A 26,951-nucleotide genomic window follows, 5' to 3' on the forward strand; every position below is an offset into this window, starting at 1 on the left:
TGCCGCCTGATTGGCCGGCTTCAGTGGCGCTTGGAGAAGACATAATCTCCAAGCGTCCACTGCCAGGCCCACCACAACGGAGCAGTGCACCCCACCCTTCCTGCTTCCGGACCGCTGCAGAGTAAAGTAAGAGAGTCGCGGAGAGGGAGGGAGAGGCAGAAGCGCTGCTCACCTGCACCGGAGAGCCGGGTCAGTGCTGACCCAGGTCCGGTGTGAATGGTGCCGTCCTGGGCGCCACAGTGTAAAAGGTTTGATCCGGGTTGGAAACATGTTACAAATCCCGGGTCAGACCCAGGACTTTGGTGTAAAAGCGGTATTATAAAGCAGTTGGTGTGTTATCTGTGTGACATCATTCAGTATTCCCTGACTTTCTACTTTGTATCTTCTCTTGTGCTTTTCATGGTGTCTCAGGTTGACCAGACATAATCCTATTAGTTCAGAGGTTTGCTAAATGCTTAGCAGCAGCAGTTTGTCATTGAGATTCTGCTATTAATGGCTAGGGTTTAGCAGCATTATTGTACATGACTGCTACCATATACACACACACGCAATAAACAATGCTACCATGGAAAGCTTCCATTGCCTGTCACATTTATTTTAGTGTGCTGCAGTATTATGGACAGATTTCATTTAATTGTTTTTTTGTCATAGAATATCTTAAAATCAAATGTTGACAGTGGATTTTGTTTTTAGCCATAGGGTTCTAAGACACACTGCAGTTGTATGTACCAGTAAGTCGCTGAATGTCCGGGCGTCAGTCTCCAGAAGCAATGCGCTAGAAGATGAGGAAAGCAAAGGTGGAAATATGCTTGTGTTTGTGGACGTAGAAAACATGAATACGGTAAGTCTGGTGCGGTTCTGTCAGCTTGTATTCAACAAACATACTATCATTCCAGTTCACAAGGATTGTATTTGACTATGCAGATTAGAGCACCTTAACTTTTACTGTGAAGCAGGTTGGTATATGAGAACTTGTAATACAAGTGTAAATCTTCCCATCGGAGCTTTAAAGAGCCAGTGGCAGGAAATCGGACTGCATCAGAAACTTGCTGTAGAACTTTCCATTACAGTAGAGACTAGCAGTGGGACTAGGCGCTGCGTATTATGTAATGTCACTGTAGCCTATGGAGTGTGTGTGACTTGCATAGTAGAATTGTATTGGTTTTGTAGAATACATTTACAAATCCGTGCATGTACAGTGATGCAATTGCAGAAATGCCAAATAAACGCAAATAAAATATGCACACTAACTGGGTATAAAATATTTACTCTAAAGGAAAGATAAAGAAGGTAGGTTAGGAGGATTATGATGTGCTACATGGGTCCTAGATTTAAAAGGAGGTATTATTACGACCAAAGCGTAAAGCAGCCATAACGCCCTGGTGCGTAGTCCATTAATGCATCCGAAAATAAAGGTACATCACAAAGATGAGTTTTAGTTCTCTGATTGAATACATTTAGAATATTGAATGATACATATGTGGAAACTATTGTTATGCTCATGCTTAATAACACCATGTGATATTTATGTATTCATTTGTTCTATGTTGTTTTAGTGTGAAGCAGGGGTGAAAGAATTTCATATAGTGCAAGTTTCCAGCAGTAGTAAGAATTGGATGCTGCAGAAGTCTGTGAATCCCACGGCTGACAAAGGTGTGAGGCTTATCCTAATGGCAATATCCGGCTGTTATATAAATGTATAATACTAGAAAGCCTATTAAACTATATAAATGTTTTGTATGTACTCCACCTATTCGGCTAAACATCTCATTTTACAGTATTGTTTCCTTTTAAACCCACAAATCCTTCAGTTGCTAATATTTGGTATATTGTCTTTGCATAAAGTTGTGAAGCAATCTCCTAGCAATGCATTTAGCTGCACCACAATCTATCAGCAATTATTATTTTTCTGTCTAGTGCAGATTAGTCAATGGACATAAGTGTCTGATTAGTGAGAATGGTTTTGCTGAGAAAATCAGGGAGGTGAGAAGGTGACATTCAGCACCAAGCTTTGCCACTGTAAGAGCCCTGGGTACCTGTCATAATGTGGCAGCCCCAACGTGGGGCATAATTTACAAGGAAAGTCAGGCCTGCAAAAACTATATTCATAGGCAATCTTCTGTCTTCTTCCCTGGAGTAAGCAAACACAAACCTTAACAGAATGACAGTATGGGTTCTTTCCAAATGAATGAGATGCTTAATTTGCTACCAGCCTGTTAGAGGAGCTCTTGGCTGGTTGGCTGAAGTGAGGGAAAACCACTCTCCTTTTCTTTGTTTTTTTGTGTATTGACTACTCAAGGGCAGTATGTTTAGTAGTGTAATTGCCATTTAAAAAAAATATATTTATAGTCCATTAGTCTAATTTTACAAAGAACACAGAAGACGCCTTACAGCTTTAGTGTAAGAAAGAGGTAGACAAGGGCTCTGTGGAAGTGTTAATTTTAATTAAAAGACTTCCACAATAGTACTTGACATATTTTTCACTTACAATTATTAACTTGGCACACCCAAGAGCTGCCAGGGAAAGCCCCAGTGCTATTCAGCACAGGGCTAATTTGCCATTTGGAGAAGGGGGATATTTAAGCAGTAGTGCAGGTTGCTGCTTTTTCAGGGTGGTGCCACATTCATTGTCCCCTGCTTTAGCACTAATAAGGTTGTAGCATCAGGTTGTTTGTTTTTCTCCATTTTTAATTACGGCCTTCGTGCTCTTTTTTTTAATTTACTTATATACAGGGGAGTTGTGATTTTCGGAACTATACATCTGGCTGACCCCAGCATACACATATTTTAGCAGCTACAGGTGGGAGTTGTGTGTAACTGGGTGTTCACCTGTAGGACAAGTTTTCTGTGGGAATGTAAGCAGGTTGTGAACTACTTATAGATGAGCATACACAGAGATCCATGGCTTCTTTCACAATACGATGAATGGGGGCTGTGAGCCACATAGATGTGGGCTTGTCATTCTGATCATTTATACATGCAGAGGATTGGTAACTGCAGCACATAACGTGCGCCGTTACCAAAATTACAGGTAACACCCGTTCATACATCTCCCGCTAAGAACAGAATGTACAGTTTATAGTAGGAAAAAAAAGATTTGTTTGGGGGTGATTGCATTCTTAATCAACAGAACATAAATAAAGCAAAATGTATATACACATGAATTTCAACACATTTATGCATGAAGTCAGGTTGAGGATCTGTGAAAGAAGTCAACTTTATTTTTATATAAGAGAATAATATATCATATTGTGACATGTTTGTGTTTTATCACTAGATACTAAACTAACCAGCAGAGAGAGAGCCAAAATGTGTTTCAAAGCTGTTCGATGCAAATCCTCTTTCCTAGGTAAGTTAATATTTTCTCTTTAAATCATTTGAGTAATTACATTTCAAACTTGTAATTGTCCATGGCACATTACTACACCATAAGTATATAATGCTATGTACCATTGTTGTAGAAATGGGACAGGTGCAGAATGGTGAATCATCAGAGATCCTTTATTAAAACTATATATACATTAATTCATCATACAATTTATCTCATTAACAAGCATGGGTTTATATAACATTAATAAACATGTTGATATACCTAACAACACATGCGCAGCACAGCTGTTAGAATTATCAGAGAAGATTAATAGAAGACCAAAACCAGATATCTTTCTACTTCAGGGTCCATAGGGTATCCACAGGATACCTTGGGGTATAGGCGATGGCGGCAGACATCCAGGCACCACAGAGTTAAATTTTCAGCCTCCCAGGATGCACTGGGGTCCCTCTCCTATACCCCGCCCCCGAGCCTCAGGCCACTCAGTTTTCGTAGGTGCCTGGCCGGACCAGTCGCACCGTACAGAGGGGGTTCTTTTTAAGGCCCCTGAATATTTCTTCGCTGCTGTGGCTGCACAACTAGAGTGCTCCAGCATAGGGCACTCAGTATTGACGTCCATGCTGTCACTCCTACACCCCGCCGGTACCAGAACGCCAGTAGCGATCCGGGGATGCTGGTAGGTAGCTGGGGTCACAGCTAGCGGTGATCCCCGGCTACCTGGACTGTGGCCGGATGCACGGGGAATAAGGTAAGCGGCGGGGTCCCGCGGTGGGCACCCGCCGGTAACACAGTCCTGTTTGGTCCCCAGGCAGGGGGCTCCCTGGGGACCGGCTGCGCGTGGGGCCAGGTACTGATCCTGCGCCTTCCACTAGACCACCAGGGACAGCGGGCCGCAGCATGTGCGGTACAGCGCGGCGTCCCAGGGATTAATAGCATGCCAGGGGAGAACGCCTTCCCTGTCTCACAGCCGGCGTCTCCCCCGCTGCACAGTGCCATTCCACAGCGGTCTGAGCGGGCTGTGTCAGCGCTCCTCCCCGGGCCCTGCCTTCTCTCTGCTCTTCGTTGGCCATTTTCTCACTACATGTGCTGGGGATGGCAAACGCTGCTGGAAGCTGATACAGATGCCATTGCGGTTCGGGTCCCCCGCATACCTCTCCTTCAATTAAGGTCAGTGTATGCAGCACTGTTTCCTACCAGGCTCTGGTCTGTGTAGTTGATCGCAGTGCTTGTAATGCAGGATGTTATCTGTGCATTGTATGTGACTTAAATGCTAGCGCTGTTTGCCTGTACTTTCATTTCTGACTGTCAGCCTTTCCTATCCCTGTTCTTCTGCTACAGCCCTTGCGGTGCGGTTTTGCAGGGTGTTTATTACCTCACAGTAAACGTGGTTTTTCTGTGTGGGAGGTCACATACGCTCCGTTCACACTCCTCATGTCGGAAAGTGAACGAGGATATCCCCTTCCAGCTATAATGTACTGATATCATGTGCAGTTAGCGGAGGGATATGTAGACGCTGAGGGTTTATGGAGGGCATGTTGTATTATATATCACGCCCCATTTCTGTCACTGTGCCTGCACACAAAAGGGGACCACCCTCGGCTGGCTAAGATGCTTACAGCCTTTGTGGGCAACGCCCCCTGCGTTTCCCCATAGGGGTTATCGCAGCCTGTGGTGGTCTCATCACATGCAGGGGTCCCTGGACAGTTGATGGTACCCCAGTGTATCCTGTTTTTCGCCCCCCCAGGTCTCACAGGAGCCTGTGTGGGTAAATTTATTGTCCAGATGGTATAGCACCTGATGGACGTTTTACAGGGGGAGTCACCATTTTGGCCTTCTAAACGGCCTTTCGGGTCTCAGACGGGTAAAGACATGACGTCTGATGACGGTGACATTATTGACTTTTTCAGACACGAGCCCCTTAGTGCAAAGGAGGCGTAGTCTGGGTCTAAAGTCTATATACCTGGCCTTCTACGGGCAGTCCGTGCGGCTTTGGTTATTACATATCCCCCGTGGCTAAATCCAAATATGCCTTCTTTAAGGATAAGGGTGTTGCCACTGTAATTCCTCTATCTGGTCAGGTGGATCATTTAGAGGAGGCGTGGAAAATCCGGGTAAGCGGTTCCAGCCTCAAAAACGGTTGACCTTTTGCATACCCCTTTTGCGGATAATTACATTTCCGAATGGGAGTTACCTTTACGGGTAGATTCTCATGTTACACGCCTAGTAAGGAGTGCTACGTTGCCCATGCCCTCCAGGTCCTCTTTGAAGGAGGTTCCAGATTGCAAGGTGCAAATATATCTAAAATCCAATATTCCCTTGCTGGAGGGGCTTCCAGGCCGGCTATGGCCGTGTGCTGGGGGGCCAGAGCCATGGAACACTGAGTAGGTAACTGGATCTCTGCACACTGACTCTCCAGCAGAGCAGGTGGATAGTGGCAAATTCTCAGAGACTTTGCCACGTTCATAATGAGACGGTCTTGCATATAGCCTACTCCTTTCCAGAATCTCCTCGGCAGCAGTAGCGGCTTGTCGCTCCCTGTGGTTGCGCTCTTGGAAAGCGGACGCAGATTCCATTTGGAATGCTTTGCCTTTTACGGGACAAGTCCTGTTTGGCCCTCGTCTGGACGTAATTGTGGCCCTGCAGGCAGCAGCTACGTCTACGTATCTGCCATCGGCTACAGTCCCATCAGGGTCTGGGGCTTTGTCTTTTCGGCCCTGTGAGGCCAGGGTAAGTCTAAAATACAGCTTTCCAAGACAGTCAGTAGCCAGGAAATCTGCTCAGCCATAAGAACAGGCTTGGAGTACAAGACGTCCTACTCCCAAGTTGGACTATAAGCCTTCAGCCTCACGGGACGGGCCTCCTCTCGGGAGCCCCCAGAGTTGGAGGCCGGCTTCTCCAGTTCGCCCAGTGCTGGTGTCTGACCACCACGGACACTGGGGTAAGAGAAGTATTTTCTTGAAGGTATGTCCTCTCCTCCCGGTAAAAGCCTCCCAGACGGTTTTTCGTTACAGGTCTTCTGTCAATTCAGGACAAGGCCCTGTAATTTTTGAGGGTGTTACACTCTATGCTCCAGGCAGGAGTTATAGTACCTATTCCGTTGCCCCAAAGGGGAACGAGGTATTACTCCATCCTCTTTCTGGTACAGACACCCAATGGGACTTAGCAGGACTTTCTCAACCTCGAATCCTTCAACAAATTCTTAAGGGTTCCTCGGTTCGGGAGGGGGACCCTGCATTCCATCATTCAATGGAGCCTGGGAATTTTGTGGTGTCATTGGATATATTCAGGGTGACTACCTGAATATCCCTCTTTTCTTAGCACACCAGTGTTTTCCTCAGGTTTGCAGTGGTCGATAAGCATTTCCAGTTTCTGGCATTGCCCCTTGGTCTGGCCTCCGCGCCTCACGGTTTACCAGGGTCATGGTAGTTATGGCAGCCCACCTGCGGATGCAGGGGGTCCGCTTGTTACCCTATCCAAGTGACCTCCTGTTGTTACCACGGTCTCCAGAGATACTTCAGTGCCATATGCAACGGACAATATCTGTGTTGCTTCGTTAGGGCTGACTGATAAACTGGAAATGGTCCTCTCTGATTCTTCACAGAGGATGCTCCATATCCCAACATCTGAGGATCTTTGTGATTGAGGAAAAGATCTCTGCATTACAGGCAAAGGTACGCAGTTGCCTGCAGAGTCGCCGAGTGTCTATACACTTGGCAATGTGGTTCCTGGGTTCCAGGGTGTCGCTGTTCGACATGGTGGAGAGTACCCAGCTTCACTCTAAACCTCTGAAAAACTTGATCCTCTCCGGATGGGATGGGTTGCCCCATAGGATAAAGTCAATAGGCTTTCCCCGGAGGTTTGTCTCTCTCTGGCCTGGTGGCTGCAGAAAGCTCACCTAAACAAGGGGCACCCCCTTTGGGATTGCGGACAGGGTCCTTCTGACGATGGACGCCAGTATCCGTGGCTGGGAAGCAGTGACGGGTCCACACTTGTTCCAGGGCAGGTGGACACCAGTAGTTTTTGCGCTTCCCATAAACATCTGAGAACTCTGAGCAGTATTCAAGGTTCTCCAGCATGCAGGACAGGTCCTCCACGGAAATACTGTGCAGGTACAGTCTGACAACGCCATCATGATGGCTTATGTAAACCACCGAGGAGGTTCCCGATGTCAGGTGACACTAACAGTGGTGTCCCGAATTCTGGCTTGGGTGGAAGGCTATATCCCTGCCGTCATCGGCAGTGTTCATTCAGGAATCCTCAGATGGAAAGCAGGCTTTCTCAGCCGTCAAGACGTGCATTCAGGGAAATGTCCTCTTTATCAGGAGATGTTCAATCTTCTGGTGAACAAGTGGAGCCTTTCAGAGATGAGACTCTTCTGATAGACGTAAGTAGGTCCAGTGGACCTTCCAAGTTGTGTACCTCGTCCCTCTGTTATCCCTTCTTCCTCCAGTAATAGCAAGAAGGAGGCACGCTCCTGCTGATAGCTCCAGCGTAGGCCAGATGGCACTATTACTCAGATCTTCGGAGCCTCTCAGTTAACACTCCGAAGCTGTTGCCTCTACGCCCGGACCTGTTGTCTCAGGATCCTGGCTGATACCCAGACCTGGGTTGTCTGTCCTTGACGGTGTGGCGGTGGAGACTGCCCTCTTAAGGTCTAGGAGTTTTTCCAGCTCTATAGTTAACGGGCTCTGTCCATGCTAAGAGCTCGGAAGTTTTTATCTGCAAGAATTTACCATTAGGTATGGTATACTTTCTTTCAGTTGTGTCGCCCTAGAGGCTAGGCTCCTCGGGTATTCCGGATATCCAGAGGTTGGCTTTCCTACAGGTGGGCTTAGATAACGGTCTTCGCCTTGCTTACCTGAAGGTGCAGGTTTCTGCCCTGTTAGTATGGTTTCAGTGTAGGATTGCTACTCTTCCTGATGTCCGCACCTTTGTGCAGGGTGTACGTTATATTCAGCATCCCTTTGGCTCCTTGGGATTTGGCTGTGGTCCTTAGGGCTCTCTGAGGACCGCCATTTGATCCACTGGGCTCAGTGGATTTCAAATGGCTTACGGCTAGGACTGTATTCCTTCTGGCTCTTAATTTGGCCAGTAGGATCTCAGAATGGGAGGCTCTGTCATGTAGACCTCCCTTTTTCTCATCTTTCCTAGGAACAGGGCAGTGCTTGCCTTTACTTCCCCAGTCCTGTCTGCTGGTGAGGCCTATTTGGCTGTGGTACGGGCGCTAAGAATTTAAGTTGACCGTACCAGTCCATTTAGGAAATCAGACTCTCGGTTTTGTCCTTTCTGGTTTCCATAAAAAGGGTTGGCCTGCCACTATGCTAACTTTGGCAGGATGGATTCACAGGTCTTCCTGTTCCATCCTCTATTAAAGCTCTTCCACTAGGTCTGTGGGTCCTTCGTGGGCAGCTCGACGTGGCGCCTCAGCGGTGATTGGCAGCCACGTGGTCATCTGTCCATATTTTGGTAAGGTATTATGCTTTTGATACCTTCGCCTCTCAGGATGCTTCCTTTCGGCGGCGGATTCTCCTTACAGCACAGGAGCGTCCCCACCCTTAAAGGATACTGCTTTGGGACATCCCCAAGGTATCCTGTGGATACCCTATGGACCCTGAAGTAGAAAATATGAGATATGGTAAGAACTTACCCTTGTTATCTCTATTTCTACGAAGTCCATAGGGTTCCACAGGACTGTCGCACCTGTACTGCAGATGGGCTTTGATCTGGTCACCGGTTTCTCCGTCTCCTTCTGGTGAGAATGTGATTCTTGTGTGTTCCAGACTGTCTTCTCTCTCTTTTTTGCTCCTGCTCCGGCCTATGGCTTGTTACGAAACTGAGTGGCCTGAGGCTCGGGGGCGGGGTATAGGAGAGGGACCCCAGTGCATCCTGGGAGGCTGAAAATTTAACTCTGTGGTGCCTGGATGTCTGCCGCCATCGCCTATACCCCAAGGTATCCTGTGGAACCCTATGGACTTCGTAGAAATAGAGATAACAAGGGTAAGTTCTTACCATATCTCATATTATTTCACACACACTACTCATAGTTGAACCTACAGCACAACTTTGTCTGAGATACATTTTCTCTTACATCCAATCTGGGGAACACTGGACCATGGGTTACTCGGGGGAACTGTAGGAGCTGTCACTTATTAGACTGATATATCTTCAAGAGAGTAGCTCCTCCCCTCTGCAACCCCTGGTCATTAAGTGCCAATGGAAGCTGGGCTGCTGCAGCCCTGTACTTGTAGTTGTTTTATTTGTACTTTTTATTTACTTTCTAATTAGCCTGTGATGTGTGCTGCGCCCAAAGTTCAGCTCTGCCTCTGGACCGCTGGGGAAGTGAACAATGTTCAATACCTGGCTTCTCCTGCTCAGGTCTCTGTTCCGTATACTGTGCCCGGCGCGCACTTACCCTTCTGTGCCACTTCTGTGTTACAGCTGCTGCCAGCCCCTGGGGACACTGATCCGGACCATAGGTTTCTCTCTTAGCCTCTCTCTGGAAGCCGAAGTACCTCAGTATTTTTTGTATATGTTTATTGATTTATTAATGGTTTGTTCAGTGTTATCTGCATTCCAGCTGTGTTTCGCATGGCTGTTCTGCTAGATATCTGTATTATTGTTACACCACTGTAAACAGCTTCCAGCTGTATTGCATTGCTGTTTGCTAAATTTCCTATTTAATCTGCAACCCAGCTACCTTTCTGGTTATTTACGGTCTCCCTTACGGCAGACAAGTATGTCTATGGGGAGAGCCATGTTTTCTATTTGCGCCCATAGTAAAGTCAATTTGCCTTGTGGACAGTTAGACTCAGAGGCCCTCTGGGCAGAATGTTAAGTGGTGTCCAGTGATGTCCTAGTTCCGGGTAGTGCAATGCCTGTTATGGCATAGCCAGATTGGACTGTGGCTGAGCTGGCTAAGTTGGTGACATACCAGTGGGATCAACAAGCTAGGGAAGCGCCTCCTGCCATACCAGTGCATGTGCAGAACCTTCAGGTGTGTCAGGGGGTCTCTTCCTGTCCCTGTTGGGGATCCTGCTTGGGTTCAGTCTATGGAGAGCTTGGCTTTGGGGTTTGCAAAGATCTCTTCATACTTGGAGAGGTTCTTTGAGGAACCATGTTACAGGGACTTGCACAAACGTCATCACTACTTCGGAATCCTTTAGAAGAGTCGGAGGAAGGGGAGGGTGAGTTCCGGATGATTTGCCTATTCAGAATAGTTTGGAACATTCCTCTGGTAGGGGGATTGAGGATCTTATTATGGTTGTCAGTCAGTCCTTTTGACTGCTTGGACATGAATTCTCCAGCCGAGACTGTGGTGCCTGTTACGCGTAAGAAAAATAGTACGGTTACTTTACCGGTCTCTTCAGATTTCTCTGATTTCATTGAGGAGGCATCTCTTTTCGTTGCCTGTGGATCAGACTCTGAAGTGGGAGCAATCTCCTTAGGTGGATGGTCCACTGGTGCCTTTGGCCAAGACCACCACTCTTCCGGTCCTAGGGCCAGCGTTCTTTAGGGATTCATTTTTATGGGCTCTGGGGTGTCCATTCGGCCCATGCTGACTTTAGCATGGGTGACTAAAGCCATGAAGCTTTGATCAGACCAGCTACTTTCGCTGGACTTCAGACCGGGCCTTCAATGGAGGATCAGCTGAATTTAGCAGAAGAGATCCATGGTGCTGTGGAGTACATTTGTAAGGTGGCATAGGATGTGGCACAGGTGGCTTCCAGGGTTTTAGCGACTTCTATCTCTGCTAAAACGGCTCTCTGGTTGCATTCCTGTTTAGCAAACTCAGTCAAAGTATTCCTTGAGGCGCTTCCCTTTCTGGGCTGTAACCTTTTTGGGCCGGAGTTGGGAAAAGTGATTGCGTTGATCACAGGTGGTAAGAGTACTTCCCTCCCAGTTTCCGCACCAAAGCCTAAAGATCCTCGGCTCCATCATTTTCGCCCTTTTGGGGTGGGGCAGCAGCCAGAGGGCAAACTTTCTAAGCAGACAATTTCCTGGCTGGAGCGCGGCGCAGTGAGGTAGATCCACCTGGCACTTAGGGCCCAAGGAGCCTTAGAAGCTTAGCTTCTAACGGTGTGGCTTCCCGACTGTGGGAAGTCACCTGCTACACTTCAGAAACAGGTGGGAGAGGTCCTCCACATACAGCTGGGTGTTGGGGTCATTCAACCCTGGAGATTTTTCCCTACCACACATCCAAGGGTCAATGTGATATGGAAGGCTTTGGAACAGGCCACTGCTTCTCTTCTGTAAAGCGGCGTGATTGTTCCTGTTCCGGTGGATCTGCAGACAAAGGTATTTTTCTCAAACATGTTTCTAGTCCAGCACCCATCTTCACTCTCAGGGTCTTCAACACCAGTCTGTGAGTAGATCAGTTCAGGATGGAATCCTTTAGGTCAGTGATTCCTGGCATGGAGGCCAACAAGTTTTTGACCTCCATTGACACCAAGGTGACTAGCAACATTTTGCTGGAGTCACCTTAGCCACACAGTTCAGCTGTTGCTGGAGCACGGTTGGATCCGGAAATTCAAGAAGTCCCGTCTGGTACCCTGTCACCGTTTTTTGTTTTTGGACTTGATGTTCGACGCTAGCCTTCAGTGCATGTTCCTTCCACTGGACAAGGTCTGTTCCCTTCGAGCATTGGTCCAGAGTGTTCTGGCCTTGGAGCTTCCTTCAGTTCTGTTATGCTTGCAATTGCTGGGGAAGATGACTTAGACATTTGAAGCCATTTAGTACGCCAGGGTTTACTTCCAATAGTTTCAGTGGGAGATTCTGCAGGATTAGTCAGGGTCTCACTTGCTCAGCATATTGCTGTGCACGAATCAGTCCCTGCGTTGGTGGTTGTTTCCAGAGACACTCAGCAGGGAAAGGTCTCTGACCACTCCATCTTGATTCATTGCAACCACGGATGCCAGCCTTCTGGGTTGGAAGGGAGTAATCCTACACCTTCGTCTGCAGGATCTGGAGTGTGCACTTCCTAGCAACATTTTGGAGCTCCGGATCATCTACCTTAAGCAGTCCCCAGGGCTCAGTCTATTTCGCAGGCTGCTGGGCATCGAACCCAATAAGACTAAGCCGCGGTGGTGGCTTACTTCAACCATCAGGGGGCACCCGGAGCGCCAGGGCCAATGGCTGAAGCGTTTCTAATTTCGTCTTGGGCAGAGACGTTTTGCTGGCAATAACGGCCGTGTTCATTTGTTTGCTGAAAGTGCAGGTTTCTGCAATAGAACTTTCATTTCAACTCTGGTTGGCCCTCATTCTGGAGGTTTTTACTTTTTTACAGGTTCAGCCTCCTTTTGTCCCTCCAGTGGCTTCTTGGCATTTGAGTTTGGACCCATCGACCTATTCTTTGGATTCGTTTGAACTCAAAGTTTTTAACCTAGAAGTTTGTTTTTCTGATGGCCATATTTCAGAACTTGGGGCCTTGTCTTGCATGTCGCCTTTCCTCGTCTTGCATGAGGATCGAGTGATCTTACATACAATTCCGTTGTTCCAGCCAAAGGTTATATGGTCTTTTCTCATTAACTAGGAGATTGTTCTTCCTGTGTTCCATCCTTCCTCTTCTGGGAATCCGGAAGGTTCGCCTCATTTGGATGTGGTCCGGGTCTTTCACCTGTATTTGGACACTTTGGCACACGGATTTTCTCCTGGTGCTTTATGACACAGGTTCTCAAACTCGGTCCTCAGGACCCCAAACAGTGCATGTTTCCCATGTCTCCACACTGAATCAAGTGAAATAATTAGCTCCACCTGTGGACCTTTTAAAATGTGTCATTGAGTAATGATTACACCTGTGCACCTGCTGGGTGACCTGCAAAACGTGAACTGTGTGGGGTCCTGAGGACCGAGTTTGAGAACCACTGCTCTATGATATGAATAAACGCTGGCCGGCTGGAAAGCAGACTATTGCATGGTGGATCATCTCTGTTATCCTCCAGGCTTACTCCAGTGTTGGGCAACCTTCTCTAGAGTGGGTGTCAGCGCACTCTACTAGGGTGGCGAGTGCTTCCTGGGCTACATGGCATGGGGTTTTTACGGAGCAGTGCTGGCCACCTGGTCCTCTCTTCACCTTCATCAAATTGTAGTTTCCCAGTTTTGCATACAAGTATGCAAGTTTCGGATGGATGGTTTTGCGTTCAGGATTTTCTAAGTGTACCCTCCCCTAGGGGAGGCTTTTGAATGCCCCATGGCCCAGTGTTCTTCTGAATGGATAAAAGAGTAAACAGGATTTTTGTGCTTACCATTAAATCCATTTCTCGGGTTCCATATGGGGGACACTGCATTCCCATCCTTAAGCGCGTTTTTTTGTTCCTTGGTTCTTGATGGTTTGTAAGTAACACTATGGGCCGGCTTCAATTAGGTGCAAAATGGGATAATTTTATAGCTGGTAAAATCGGACGTTTTTCGCATTTGCGCTCCAGTTTTCACCGAAAAACAGGCAAAAGCTGGTAAGTGCGATTAAAAAAAACAGGCGAAAGTAGGCGAATAAAGTCAGGACATGCAGGAAATTGCTTCTGTACCCCAAAAAATGGCTTGTGTACATCGGAAATTAAGCAGTGTATTATTGGCTGTAATAAAAGTATTTATGGTACTTAAATTGCGTTTGTTGGCGGTAATTTGCCTATATGTCATACAAAATTTTTAAAAATTATAGCTATTTTTTTCTCTAGGAAATTACTGTTCCCTGTAAATTGGGAGTACGTTAAAATTGGTGCAAGTATATTTTTCGTGTCGTAAAAGCGCACTTTTAAAAACCGTAAAGAAAAACGCCCGCTGCAACAACATGCAATGTTTAAAACAGTTGACGCATCCATATAGCCCCCCGAAATACAAGACCCAATATGTTAAACCCATTTTCATAATTTTTTTTTTTTTCACCCAAAATTTGACCAATTGTTTTTTGCCAAATTACGAAAAACTTTTGGGGTCATTTTTCTTTAGGGGAGGATTTTGCATTTTTTTTCACCTTGTCTGAGATTGTGAAAACTTTTTGCCTGTTTTACAAAATCTGTTTGTCGCGCATGCGATAATTTACCGCCAAATCGGCCTATTTCGCACCTAATTGAATCCTGCCCTATGCTTTTGACCCTTGGTTTAGGGCAACTTTTGAAGTTATACAGACGACCAGGGGTTGCAGAGGGGAAGAGCTACACTCTTTAAAGGTATTTCTACTTCAGGGTCCATAGGGTATCCACAGGATACCTTGGGGTATAGGTGTGACGTCAGTCATCGGGCACCATAGAGTTAAGCTTTCAGCCTCCCAGGATGCACTAGGGTCCCCCTCCTATACCCCGCCCCCGAGCCAAGGCTCCTCAGTTTAGTTTGGTGCCTGGCCGGAGTCGGGTGCACCTGTTGGAGTCGGGGCTAAGAAGAGCCCCTGAAGTTTTCTGCATGCAGCTGTGGCTGCACATCTGGATGTACAGCATGGACAGTCAGTCCTGACGTCCATGCTGTCTTCCCTACACCCCCGCCGGTACCAGAACGCCGGTACCGATCCGGGGATGCTGGTGAGCATCTGGAGTCACAGCTAGCGGTGACCCCAGATGTTCCGGACCATGGCCGGAATCAAGGGGGACAGCAAGGTAAGCAGCGGGGTCCCGCGGTGGGTCCCCGCTGTTACATGGTCCAGAGTCCCCAGGCAGGGGGCTCCCTGGGGACTGGCTGCAGCGTGGAGCCAGGTATATAACCTGCGCTTCCACTACCCCCCTGGGACAACGGACCGCAGCAGAGCGGTAACGCTGCGGCGTCCTGTGGGTTAAATGCATGCCAGGGGAGCGTGCCTTCCCTGTCTCACAGCCGGCGCCTCCCCCGCTGCACACAGCCCTGTGGCAGCGCTCCTCCCCCAGGCCAGCCTCCTCTCTGCTCCTCGGCGGCCATCTTCCAGAACGCATGGTGAACGCTGCTGGAAGTCTGGGCGGAGGCATCGTGGTCTGGGTCCCCCCGCATGCCTCTCCTCTGCTGTGGTCAGGTCTGTGTATGCAGCGCTGTGTCCTACCAGACTCTGTGTAGTTGATTTATCAGCGCTGGTTAGTGCAGGATGGTCTCTCGCCTTTTTAAAAACAATTGGTGAGAGGGGTCACATACTTTGTACCATCATGTCTGAAAGGGACTTTCCTCTCCGGCTACAGTGTACTACGTGTAAAGTACCTTTAGCGGAGGGGAAGGGTAGCGCGGAGGGCCTCTGCCAGCAGTGTTTGTCAATGGCGCGGCCTATTACGGTTACAGCACTGGTACAGGAGCCGCCCTGGGCTTGTTTCGCTCAGGCGCTTACAACCTTAGTGGGCCAGTTAGCTCCGCAGCCCGCGTTTACGCAGATGGGTTCGTCCCAGCAGTCAGTGGTGTCGTCACCCATGCAGGGTTTCCCAAGACACTTGGTGGTACCCTGCAGTCTCCCTATTTCCCCTCTCCCGGTTTCTCAGGAGCCGGCGTGGGTTAACTCCCTGACGAGTTCTGTACAGCACTTGTCGGATGTGTTGCAGGGGGAGGCTGTGATGCGGCCACATAAACGGCCGGTGGCGTCTCTGTCGGCTCTTTATGAGGATGACGAAGGGACGTCTGATGATGGGGAGATTCTGGATCCTTACGATCAGGAACCTCTCCATACTAAGGACGCAGACGCTAGGTCCAAGGTGTATATTCCTGGACTTATTCGGGCAGTCCGCACAGCCTTGGTGATTGAGGACGAAGTTCCCCCAGCGGCTAAATCCAAGTATGCCTTTTTTAAGGATGTGAAGGGTGACGCCACAGTCTTTCCTCTTTCGGGTCAGTTGGTGGACCATTTAGAGGAGGCGTGAAAACAGCCTGGCAAGCAATACCAGCCGCAGAGGCGCCTGGTGGTGGCTTATCCGTTCGCGGATAATTATTTTGCTAAGTGGGAATCCCCTCCACAGGTGGATTCTCATGTGACACGTCTTGTCCGTAGTGCCACATTACCAATGCCATCCATGTCCTCCCTTAAGGATGCTACGGACCGCAAGGTGGAGATCTGCCTGAAGTCCGCTTATTCCCTTGCGGGGGGGGGGGGGGGGCAGCGCGGCCGGCTATGGCCATTTGCTGGGTTGCCAGAGCTATGGAGCGCTGGGCGGATTCGTTGGAGGCGTCCTTCGATTCCGGCTGAACAGGCGGAGTTGATTGGTAATCTCCGTGATTCGGCCACTTATATCAACGAGGCGGCCTTAGACATTAGTACCCTGGTGTCTCGAATTTCTTCAGCAGCGGTGGCTGCTCGTCGCACCTTGTGGTTGCGATCCTGGAAGGCGGAAGCTGATTCCAAAAAGGGTTTGGAGGCGTTACCCTTTAATGGAGAAGTTCTCTTCGGTCCAGATCTGGACAAGATTGTGGCCACGCTGGCGGCAGCCAAATCGGCATGTCTCCCATCGGCCGCTGTTCCTTCTGGTTCAGGACCATCGTCCTTTCGGTCTTATAGGGCCCAGGGCAGGCCCAAACCACAGTCTTTTCCCCGACAGGCTGGCCCCAAGAAATCGGCCAAGCCCCGGAAGCAGGCATGGAGTACCAGACGTCCGGCCCCTAAGCCAGATGACAAGCCTGCGGCCTGACGGTCCGGGGATCCCAAAGTGGGAGGCCGCCTGCTGCAGTTCGCCCAGTGTTGGTCGGTCACCACGACAGACACTTGGGTTCTCGAGGTGGTCTCCCAAGGGTACGCCCTCTCTTTCCGGCACAGACCCCCGGCTCGGTTTTTCACCACGGGTCTGCCATCAGACCGGAACAAGGCCACGGAGCTGCGGAAGGTCTTGCACACTATGCTCCAGGCTGGAGTTATAGTGCCTGTTCCATTCTCCCAGAGGGGCCAGGGTTTCTATTCCAATCTCTTTTTGGTGCAGAAACCCAATGGGTCGTATCATCTGATTCTCAACCTCAAAGCTCTCAACAAGTCTTTTGCGGGTGCCGAAGTTTCGGATGGAGACCCTACGGTCCATCATTCTGGCGCTGGAACCTGGGGACTAAATGGTGTCATTGGACATACAGGACGCTTACCTGCATGTCCCTATTCTTTTGCGCCATCAACAGTTCCTCAGGTTTGCAATCCGCAGCGACCACTTTCAGTTTCGGGCGTTGCCTTTTGGCCTGGCGACAGCACCGCGTGTGTTCACCAAGGTGATGGCGGTCATGGCGGCTTCTCTGCGGCTGCTGGGAGTCCGCATGTTGCCGTACTTGGACGACCTTTTATTAGTGGGAGGATCTCCGGAGCTCCTTCTGCGCCACTTGGACCTGACCATTGCGCTACTGCAACGGCACGGCTGGTTAATAAACTGGCAGAAGTCCACTCTAATCCCGTCTCGGCGTATTCTGCATCTCGGAGCCTTATTGGGCTCAGGACAGCAAAGGATCTTTGTGACGGGGGAAAAGATCTCTGCTTTAGTGCGCAGTTGTCTGCACAGCCGCCGGGTGTCTCTACACTCGGCGATGAGGTTACTGGGCTCCATGGTGTCGGTGTTCGACATGGTGGAATATGCCCAGTTTCACTCCAGACCTCTGCAGCACCTGATCCTGTCCAAGTGGAACGGGCTGCCTCAGTCTCTAAAGTCCCAGACGATAGTGCTCACCCCGGAGGTTCGCTTGTCCCTTGCCTGGTGGTTGCAGACGACCCATCTCAGCAAGGGACGTCCGTTCTGGGTACCAAATTGGGTCCTGTTGACAACGGACGCCAGTCTTCGGGGCTGGGGAGCAGTTTCGGGTCCACACTTGTTCCAGGGCAGGTGGACTCCGACAGAAGCGGAACTTCCAATAAATATCTTGGAACTCCGTGCGGTCTTCAATGCTCTCCAGCAGGCACATCGGGTTCTCCAGGGTCGCCCAGTGCAGGTCCAGTCGGACAACGCTACCACCGTGGCCTACATAAACCGGCAAGGAGGAACCCGAAGTCTGGCGGCTCTCGTAGAGGTGTCTCGGATCCTGGTATGGGCGGAGCGCAATCTTCCGGCCATATCAGCTGTCTTCATCCCGGGAGTGCTAAATTGGGAGGCGGACTTTCTCAGTTGCCAGGACGTTCATCCGGGGGAATGGTCCCTGCACCCGGACGTTTTTCAACTGCTGGTGGACAAGTGGGGTCTTCCAGAGATCGATGTCATGGCGTCCCGGCACAACAACAAGTTGCCGGTGTACGGGTCTCGCACAAGAGACGAAGAGGCGTCTCTGGTGGATGCTCTGTCCGTCCGGTGGACGTTCCGGTTCGCTTACCTGTTTCCTCCGTTTTCCCTTCTTCCACGGGTAAGCCGGAAATTCAAACAGGAAGGAGGGACGCTCCTGTTGATAGCTCCCGCGTGGCCCAGACGGCACTGGTTCTCAGACCTTCAGGGTCTGTCCGTGGACAGTCCTCTGCGGTTGCCGCTACGACCGGACCTTCTGTCGCAGGGTCCTTGTCTTCACCCGGACCTGACTCGGCTGTCTTTGACGGCGTGGCTGTTGAGACAGCCATGTTGAGGTCCAGGGGGTTTTCCAGCTCTGTAGTGCGTACCATGTTACGAGCTCGGAAACAGTCTTCCGCGAGGATATACCATCGCGTGTGGCATACGTTCTTCCAGTGGTGTCGGCCGAGAGGTTGTGCACTGTGGGAGTTTTGTCTGTCTCGGATACTCGCCTTCCTACAAGCGGGACTAGATCATGGGCTTTGCCTTGCTTCTTTGAAGGTACAGGTTTCGGCCCTGTCTGTCTGGTTTCACCGTAGGATTGCTACAATCCCGGATGTGCGCACCTTTATGCAAGGTTCCACCTGTGGCGCCTTGGGATTTGGCTGTGGTCCTGAGGGCTCTCCAGAGACCGCCGTTTGAACCACTGGGCTCAGTGGATCTTAAATGGCTAACAGCTAAGACTGTTTTCCTTCTGGCCATTGCTTCGGCCAGACGTGTTTCTGATTTAGGGGCTCTTTCTTGTAGACCCCCTTTCTTGATTTTTCAGGGTTAAGCTTTCAGCTCCCAGGATGCTCCAGGTCCTCCTCCACAAATACCCAGCCCCTGGCCATAGACATTCAGTTTTTCGTTTGGAGCGGCAGGATTCAAGCGCATCTTTAAAACAGGGGGACTGCTTAGGCAGTCCCAAGCTTTAATTTTATGTTTTACTTTTATTTCAATGTTTTAGAGTTAGCAGTGATGAGCGTCTTAATGCGCCGGACCGCAATACCAGTAACAGGTCTGGTGATTTTGGTGGGCCACGGCAGAGCTTGCTAGCAGCGATGCTGGGGCCCGGACTGCAGCCGGACGCACTGAAAGATCAGATAAGGCGATTCCTCGCTTACAGGGCTTTGTGTGCGGCAGTCCTTGTTTCCAGCACTAGAGACTCATCGGGAGCCGCTGCAGTGAGGGCCCGGGGCTGTCCGCTCCTTCACTAGACCAGCGGAGCCTTATTATCTGATGCCGCGGATCGGCAGCAGACGCTTCTGCTGCCATGAGGCCAGCGTACTTAGCCGGTTTGACGCAGCTTAGGGGAGGTAGGCTCTCCCCCGGCAGCTCCTCCCCCGACCCAGACACAGATCCTTCAAAGGTTTTCCCGCATCTGGGTCGCTCCTCCTACCCTCCTCGTGTATATGAGACGCTCACAGTCCACTATCGCTGCTCTGCTGAAGCAGTTTGGTCTCAGGAGGTTTTAGGTCATATTCCCTGTATACCTCTCCTCTGGGTCAGGTATACAGTGCTCTATATCCTACCAAGTTTAAATAGTTGATTCAGGGTTCATTGCAACTAATTTACAAATGCATTGTATGTGACTTTTTGCTAGCTGCTTTGTTGATACTGTCTTTTATTTCTGACTGTCAGTTATAACTATCACTTTTTTTCTCCTTATGCCTCTATTACAGGCGGGTGGGGGGTTTTCTCTGTACTTCACATTTACTAGTTATTTGTGAAGGCTGAAGGATTGTTTGTGGGCTATCTGTTATAAAGAACCACCTCACCAGTCCAGTCTACCAGCCCCTGTACAGTAGCCATCTTCGGTGTCGTCCTTGTCTCAGGTGATGACGCAGCTAGTGGATTGTTTGGCTACTCCCATGCTGCCTCCTTTAATGGGATACCCACAGCAGTTTCAGCATGCTATGTTTGCCCCCCCGATACATCCTTCGTGGATGGAAGTTTATGCCCACTCAAGTCAGAGTATGGCTCAGTCTGCTGTGGCGAACAGACCGGTAGTCACTAAGGCGCCTAAGCGGACGTTATCTTTTTATCAGTCTTGCTCAGCATGTAGATTCAGATGCATCATGTAAGGAATCGGATGATGCGCCAGGTTATTCTCCAGAGTCTATCTCAGGGAAGGAGGACCATCCTTCTACAGTGGATGTCCCTTCTTTGGTGATGGCGGTCAAATCCTAAATATACAGCATGATGAGCCAGCTCCTAGACAGAAGGCTCAGAAGGTGGTAAAAGCTGAGTTTCCTAATTCTGAGCTACTCACTGAAAATTACGGAACAGGCATGGAGTAACCCGGATAAACTGTTCCATGTTGCAAAAAGATTAGCATCTTTGTATCCTTTCCCAGCTACTGAATGTACTAAGTGGGAAATCCTTCCTACTGTGGATGCTCATGTGACCTATTTAGTCAGAAGTGCTACCTTGCCTACTATGTCAGCATCTTCTCTTAAAGATCCTACAGATAGAAAAATGTAGACATGTCTTAAAGCAGTATTTTCAATGTCTGGAGCTGTTACTCGACCAGCTATGGCTGGGGCTTGTGTATCCAAGGCTGTTGAAGAATGGACGGGGGCATTGGAAGATTCTCTACCAAATGCTACTAGAGAATACAGGAATCTGCCTCCTATTTGGGAGAAGCTGCAATAGATGCTGGGCTCCTAGCTTCTAAAGCATCGGCAGCCTCAGTTGTGGCATGTAGAGCCCTTTGGTTAAGGTCCTGGAAAGCAGATACAGGGTCAAAGAAGGCTCTCAAATCCTTATCTTTTTTTGGAAATATACTTTTTGGAGCAGAATTAAATAAGATAGTGGCTACTCTGGCAGCTTCAAAATCTGCAGGACTGCCATCAACGGCTACATTAAAGTGTAGGCAGTCTTCTTTTCGGTCCTCAGGGACGAGCAAAAGGACAGACTTCCTCTAGGCTGTCTATTTCTCACAGGACCACAAAGCAGCAAACTAAGAGGTCCTGGTAGGCCAGATGTCCAGCTTCTAAGCCGTACGACAAACCCTCTGCCTGATGGGGCGGGCCTTCTCCTTGGGGATCCCAGGGTGGGAGGCCGACTTCTTCAATTTGCGGACTACTGGCAGCAAACAACATCAGATGCCTGGGTCCGACGTGGTCTCTCAGTGGTATGAAAGCATCCTCCCCAGAAGTTTTTTTTTTTTTTTTGCACAACTCCCTTATCAGATTCTATCAAGGCCTTGGTCCTCCAGGAGGCCATTTATTTCCTGCTGCGGGCAGGGGTGATAGTCCCGGGTTCCTATGGTTTAACAAGGAAGGGGTTATTATTCCCACCTATTTTTGGTTTCAAAACCAAATGGGTCTCATCGCCCTACTCTAAATCTGAAAACCCTAAACAAGTGTATCCATGTACCAAATTTCCGTATGGAGACTCTTCAATCAATTATTTTGGCAATGGAACCTGGGGATTTTATGGCTTCCCTGGACATTCTGGATGCATATCTGCATGTACCTATTATGCCATCCCACCAACCAACATGTTCTACAGTTTGCAACAACATTACCAATTTCAGGCACTGCCCTTTGGTCTATCAACGGCCCCTCAGGTCTTCACCAAAATAATGGAGGTTATGACGGCCTACCTCAGGGAATCAGAATACTACTATACCTGGATGGCCTTCTAATATTGGTACAGTCTCCAGCTGTTCTACAACACCATCTCCAACTGACCATTGCCTGCCTACAGACGCACGGCTGGATCATCAATTCGAAGAAATCCTCTCTTTTTCCAACACAGTGGATAGTACATCTGTCGGCACTTCTGAATTCTCAGGCACAAAGGGTGTTTCTGCCAGATGACAAGATTGCAGCCCTATCATTGCGAGTATGCAAATTGCTACCCAATCAAAGGGTGTCCATTCTATCAGCGATGCAGGTCTTGGGATCAATGGTATCGTGGAATATGCTTAGTTACACTCCAGGCCTCTGAAGACATTGATTCTCTCCCATTGAAACAGACAGTATAATCTAATACGGTACCAGATGATCCTTCTCACTCTGGAGGTTCGTTTCCCTTTCTCGTGGTGGTTACAAAAGGATCATCTAGACAAAGGTCACCCATTCTGGATTCCAAATTGGGTTCTCTTCCCCATGGATGCCAATCTTCGCGGATGGTGGCGGTGACATGTCGTCACACCTGTCAGGAAAGATGGACAAATCAGGAAAGTCAACCGCCCATAAACATATTGGAACTTCGAGCAGTATACAAATCACTTATCATGGCACAGGACCTGCTCCAGGGCAGGCCGGTCCAGATCTAGTCCTACAATGCGACCACAGTAGCCTAGCTCAATAATCAAGGAGGCATGCAGAGTCACGCAGCCATGAGAGAAGTGACAAACATTCTGATCTGAGCAGAACGTCATCTTCCGGCTATCTTGGCAATATTCATCCCGGGAGTCCTCGACTGGGAAGCGGACTCCCTAAGTCGTCAGGAGACACACGCCGGAGAGTGGGCTTCCACCCCAAGGTTTTTCAACTCCTGGTGAACAAATGGGACTTACCAGATTTAGACCACATGGCCTCGCATCACACTCACAAGGTCCCCAGGTACGGGTCCAGGACCAGACACCCCTCAGCCGCATTCGTGGATGCACTGGCAGTGAGATGGGACTTCAAGCTGGCGTATCTCTTTCCTCCGATTGCCCTCCTCCCAAGGGTCCACAGGAAATCAAACAGGAAGGTGGAACAGTGATACTAGTAGCTCCTGCTTGGCCCAGACGCCATTGGTTCACCGACGTGCGGAATCTATCCATAGACACTCCGTTTCCTCTTCCTCTACGGCCGGATCTGTTAGTGCAGGGTCCCTGCCTGCATCCGGACTTACCCCGTCTGTCTTTGATGGCGTGGCTCTTGAGTCTTCCCTCTTAAGAGCCAAAGGTTTCTCCAGCTCTGTGATTGAAACGATGCTTAGGGCACAAAAACCTTCCTCTGCCTGCATCTAATACACAGTTTGTAATTTTTTGCCCAGTGGTGTTACCACAGAAAATATGACCCTAAGGTTTTTAGGGTTTCCCGGATACTTGCTTTTCTCCAGGCAGGGATAGCCTTTGCCACCCTGAGAGTACAGGTTTCTGCATTGTCAGTTGGGTTCCTTTCTGCTCAGGAGCGTTCCCACCTTTAGAGGAACTGCTTTAGGACATCCCCATGGTATCCCTGTGGATCCCTATGGACCATGAAGAAGAAAATTTGAGTTATGGTAGACTTACCTTTTGTTAACTCTTAACTCTTTTTATTCAAGGTCCACAGGGCACTCACCCTGACGCACCTGGCTGCATTGGGTAATTTTTCTTTCGGTCACGGATTCCCTCTTTTTCTATGAGTTTCTGGTGTACGATTGTTCTTCCTTCTCCTACCTTGGGCTTGTTTACAAAACTGAATGCCTGTGGCCAGGGGTGGTGTATATGTGGGATAGGACCATGGGCATCCTTGGAACTGAAAGCTTAACTGTTTGGTGCCTGGATCACTCCAACCACATTATTCCCCCCTCCCCCCCCTATGGTATCCCTTTGGACCTCGAAGAAAACAAAGGTAAGTCTACCATAACCCTCTTATTATTTCTAACATGTCATTTGTTTCTATTGGAAAATCATTTTGCTCATTAATTTCATTGTGTTCAGTTTACCTATTATTATGTAATCATTCCTAACGTGTGTTGATTAGTCTAGTTTATATGTATTGTATGTAGTGTTTATATGTATTGTATGTATAATGTGTATGCATTTGTAATGTTTTAGATGTGGAACAGCCATCGGACAGATACACCTTTGGTGACATTGTTTTCGGAGGAGAACAGGTATGACTTCTTCATTCTTTTTCCCAACTATTTAACATAGCGCCGTAGCCTGGGTCCAGTTTCACAGTATCCTGCAGTTACGCAGCGCTGCCCATTCTTCAGCGCAAAACACTGCTTCACTGTTGCCATTTTACTGATCCAAAAGCATTTTCATAGTATTGTCAGGATTAAAAGGAAGGCTGTGTATAACCAGTTTATAGATGGTGGCTATTTTGACTATTCTTAAGTGTTGGTAAATATGTGTGCATAACTTATTTTGCATAAAGCACATTGCTGAGTCACAGCTTGTAGAGCAAGTTACCAATACATCTTCCTGCAGACCTCTATTCGCTAGGTATGGCTATACTGCACTGAGCAAGCAGCGCCATTTGGCTGTCCTGTTCCAGGTATTGGGGAATGGAAAATATATATATCTAGTACATTTCTAAGACATTCCTAGCTAGATTTGTCAAAATGATATCTATTTACCGCATACTTTTCACCTTTATGTATATTGGCTTCAATTTTATCTACTGGACGTACACTACTCTTCTGTGGATTTTATAAGGTACTGTTTATAGAAGAGTAGTATTTAAAATTAAAACAATTACATAATGACTAATGCCAATAAACAATTCACAAGGGGAACTGAAGTGCACATATAGTTGCCAAGGCCGTACCACCAGTGTTGTGTTTAAACGCAGCTGAAAATCATTTTATAGTGGACAAATACATATATATATATGTATATAAATATATATATATATATATTTATATTATATTCATTATGTTCAGTCCGAGCAGGCACACAACCGGACTAATTCACATTTGACTGGTGCAGGGTTCATATGTATAGTGATAGTGCACATTCACCCCCTCCTTCCAGAGTACATTCCGGGACTCGCACTCCACCGCAAAAAAATGGGTTTAATCCAGTATAAAGGTTACATAATACAGACAGCTGCAGAGGCCCAACAGTCTGTTTCAGCTGCTCACAGGCAGTTTTCGTCAAGGTCTAACAAATCCATCTCGTGTGAGCCTTTTTAAGAGCTGCAGTAGAAATCAGGCTGTGTGATTGGCTGCCTGAGTAATCTCCTATGTGCACCTGTGATGCAGCTAAGGAGCAGGCTGATCAAGGGTAACCAATGAACGGTGAGTAAGCGGGGTCCCCGACAGGAATCCCGGCTCATGATGTGTCTGCCTCAGTGCAGTGTGTCAATCACCAGGAGCCATGGTAACCAGGGAAGCTCAGGCACTGTCAGTCATGCTGTAATAGGAAGGTATTAGTGGTACAGGAAAGAGAAGCTCAAACAGTGATATCAGTGAGCATTGGTAGACCCAGTGTAACCCAATGTGCTCACCCAAAACATGAAAACTGCACTTGGAATTCTAAAAATAATAAACATAAAAATAAAACAGCAGCAGCAGTCAAAGCACAAAAAGCTGACACACGGAGGTGTCGGTGTGCTCACTGTTTCCGCCAGTGATGCTCCACACAATACAAAATACACAAGCAAATCCAAAAAAAGAAATCATGCACACGGTGGTGCAAAATATGACAAGTTAACATATCAAGTGCAGTCCATATTGGAAACTGTCCTGGAGACATCATAGCAGAGTCGATGAATGATCATGACAAAGCACATGGAGGTGCACAAATAACAGAAAAACATTAAATATATCACAGAAATTGGGTAAAAAATTTAAAGATGGTGTAGTATACACCAACAGATGGATAATGGAAAGAACATATGTGTAGCATGGAAAATCCATGCTACATGTCCTGTCAAAAAAAAAATAAAGAATCCAGAAAAAAACAAATCACAAAAAAGCATCAGTTTTAAAATCTTGGAGACCAAGGGGTGCCAAACAATTCAATTTGTAAATCCGTTGTAGCTCTCGTTGGAGTAATATCTTTTCACGATCCCCACCTCTCCTTAGGGGAGGGATACGATTCAAGATGAAACATTTGAGTTGACTCAGTGTGTCCTTTTTCCAAGGAATGTCTTGCTACTGGCAAATTCTTTAATTCCAACTGCTCACTTTTAGAGAGAAGACATTTAGAGGATCGGTGTTGTCCAATAATTTCCTTGAGCATCCTTGTAGTCTTTCCCACGTTTAAGAGGTTGCAAGGGCATTGTAGAATATAGATGACAAACTTACTGTTGCAGTCCAGATGATATTTATCAGTGTATTTACATGAGACTTGAGGGTTAAGAAAAATACTTACCTATCAGCATAAATTGGCAAATTGTGCACCCCGAGCACTTCAACACTCCGGATTTCTGGTTCAACCAGTGCATTTTGACTCTGTCTCTTGGTAGGATCAGTGACCACTAATAGATCCTTTAAATTGCATCCTCTTCGGTAAGCAAACAAGGAGGGTTCTTCAAGGGTCCTTCCCAATATTGGGTCACTTGGTATAAGGTGCCAATGTTTATATACCATCAGGGGTATTCAATATGGGAGCGAAAACTTAGTTTTTGCGTTAATATCGCACCTATGTGGTCATTCTCGCAGGTTTTAGTTTTACATCGTATTTAATTTCAAAGACTTTTCGCAGGTTCGAAAAGTCTTTGATAAAAAAAGGGGATAACTTTTCACCATTGAATAGGTGTTTCGAAAAAAAAGTGCAGAATTGGTGTTTAGGGGTGCAGGCTTAAAAAAAATAGCCTGCACCCCTGGGAATG

The 26,951-nt window shown here is 48.1% G+C and overlaps 1 protein-coding gene across 2 annotated transcripts in view; it reads left to right on the forward strand.

Moving 5' to 3' along the window:
- Positions 1-26,951, forward strand: part of TRAPPC8 (trafficking protein particle complex subunit 8) — a 166,859-nt gene that overhangs the window by 117,940 nt on the left and 21,968 nt on the right. For both annotated transcript variants that reach the window (XM_088469576.1, XM_088469577.1), the window contains 4 exons: positions 694-841; positions 1,557-1,653; positions 3,278-3,349; positions 24,224-24,282. In XM_088469576.1, coding sequence (XP_088325702.1) covers positions 694-841; positions 1,557-1,653; positions 3,278-3,349; positions 24,224-24,282 — 376 coding nt within the window. The remainder of the gene's footprint in view (positions 1-693; positions 842-1,556; positions 1,654-3,277; positions 3,350-24,223; positions 24,283-26,951) is intronic.

The sequence above is a fragment of the Taudactylus pleione genome, unplaced genomic scaffold (genome assembly GCF_031769625.1).
Source record: "Taudactylus pleione unplaced genomic scaffold, aTauple2 ptg000093l, whole genome shotgun sequence".
NCBI classification, from domain to species: Eukaryota; Metazoa; Chordata; class Amphibia; order Anura; family Myobatrachidae; genus Taudactylus; species Taudactylus pleione.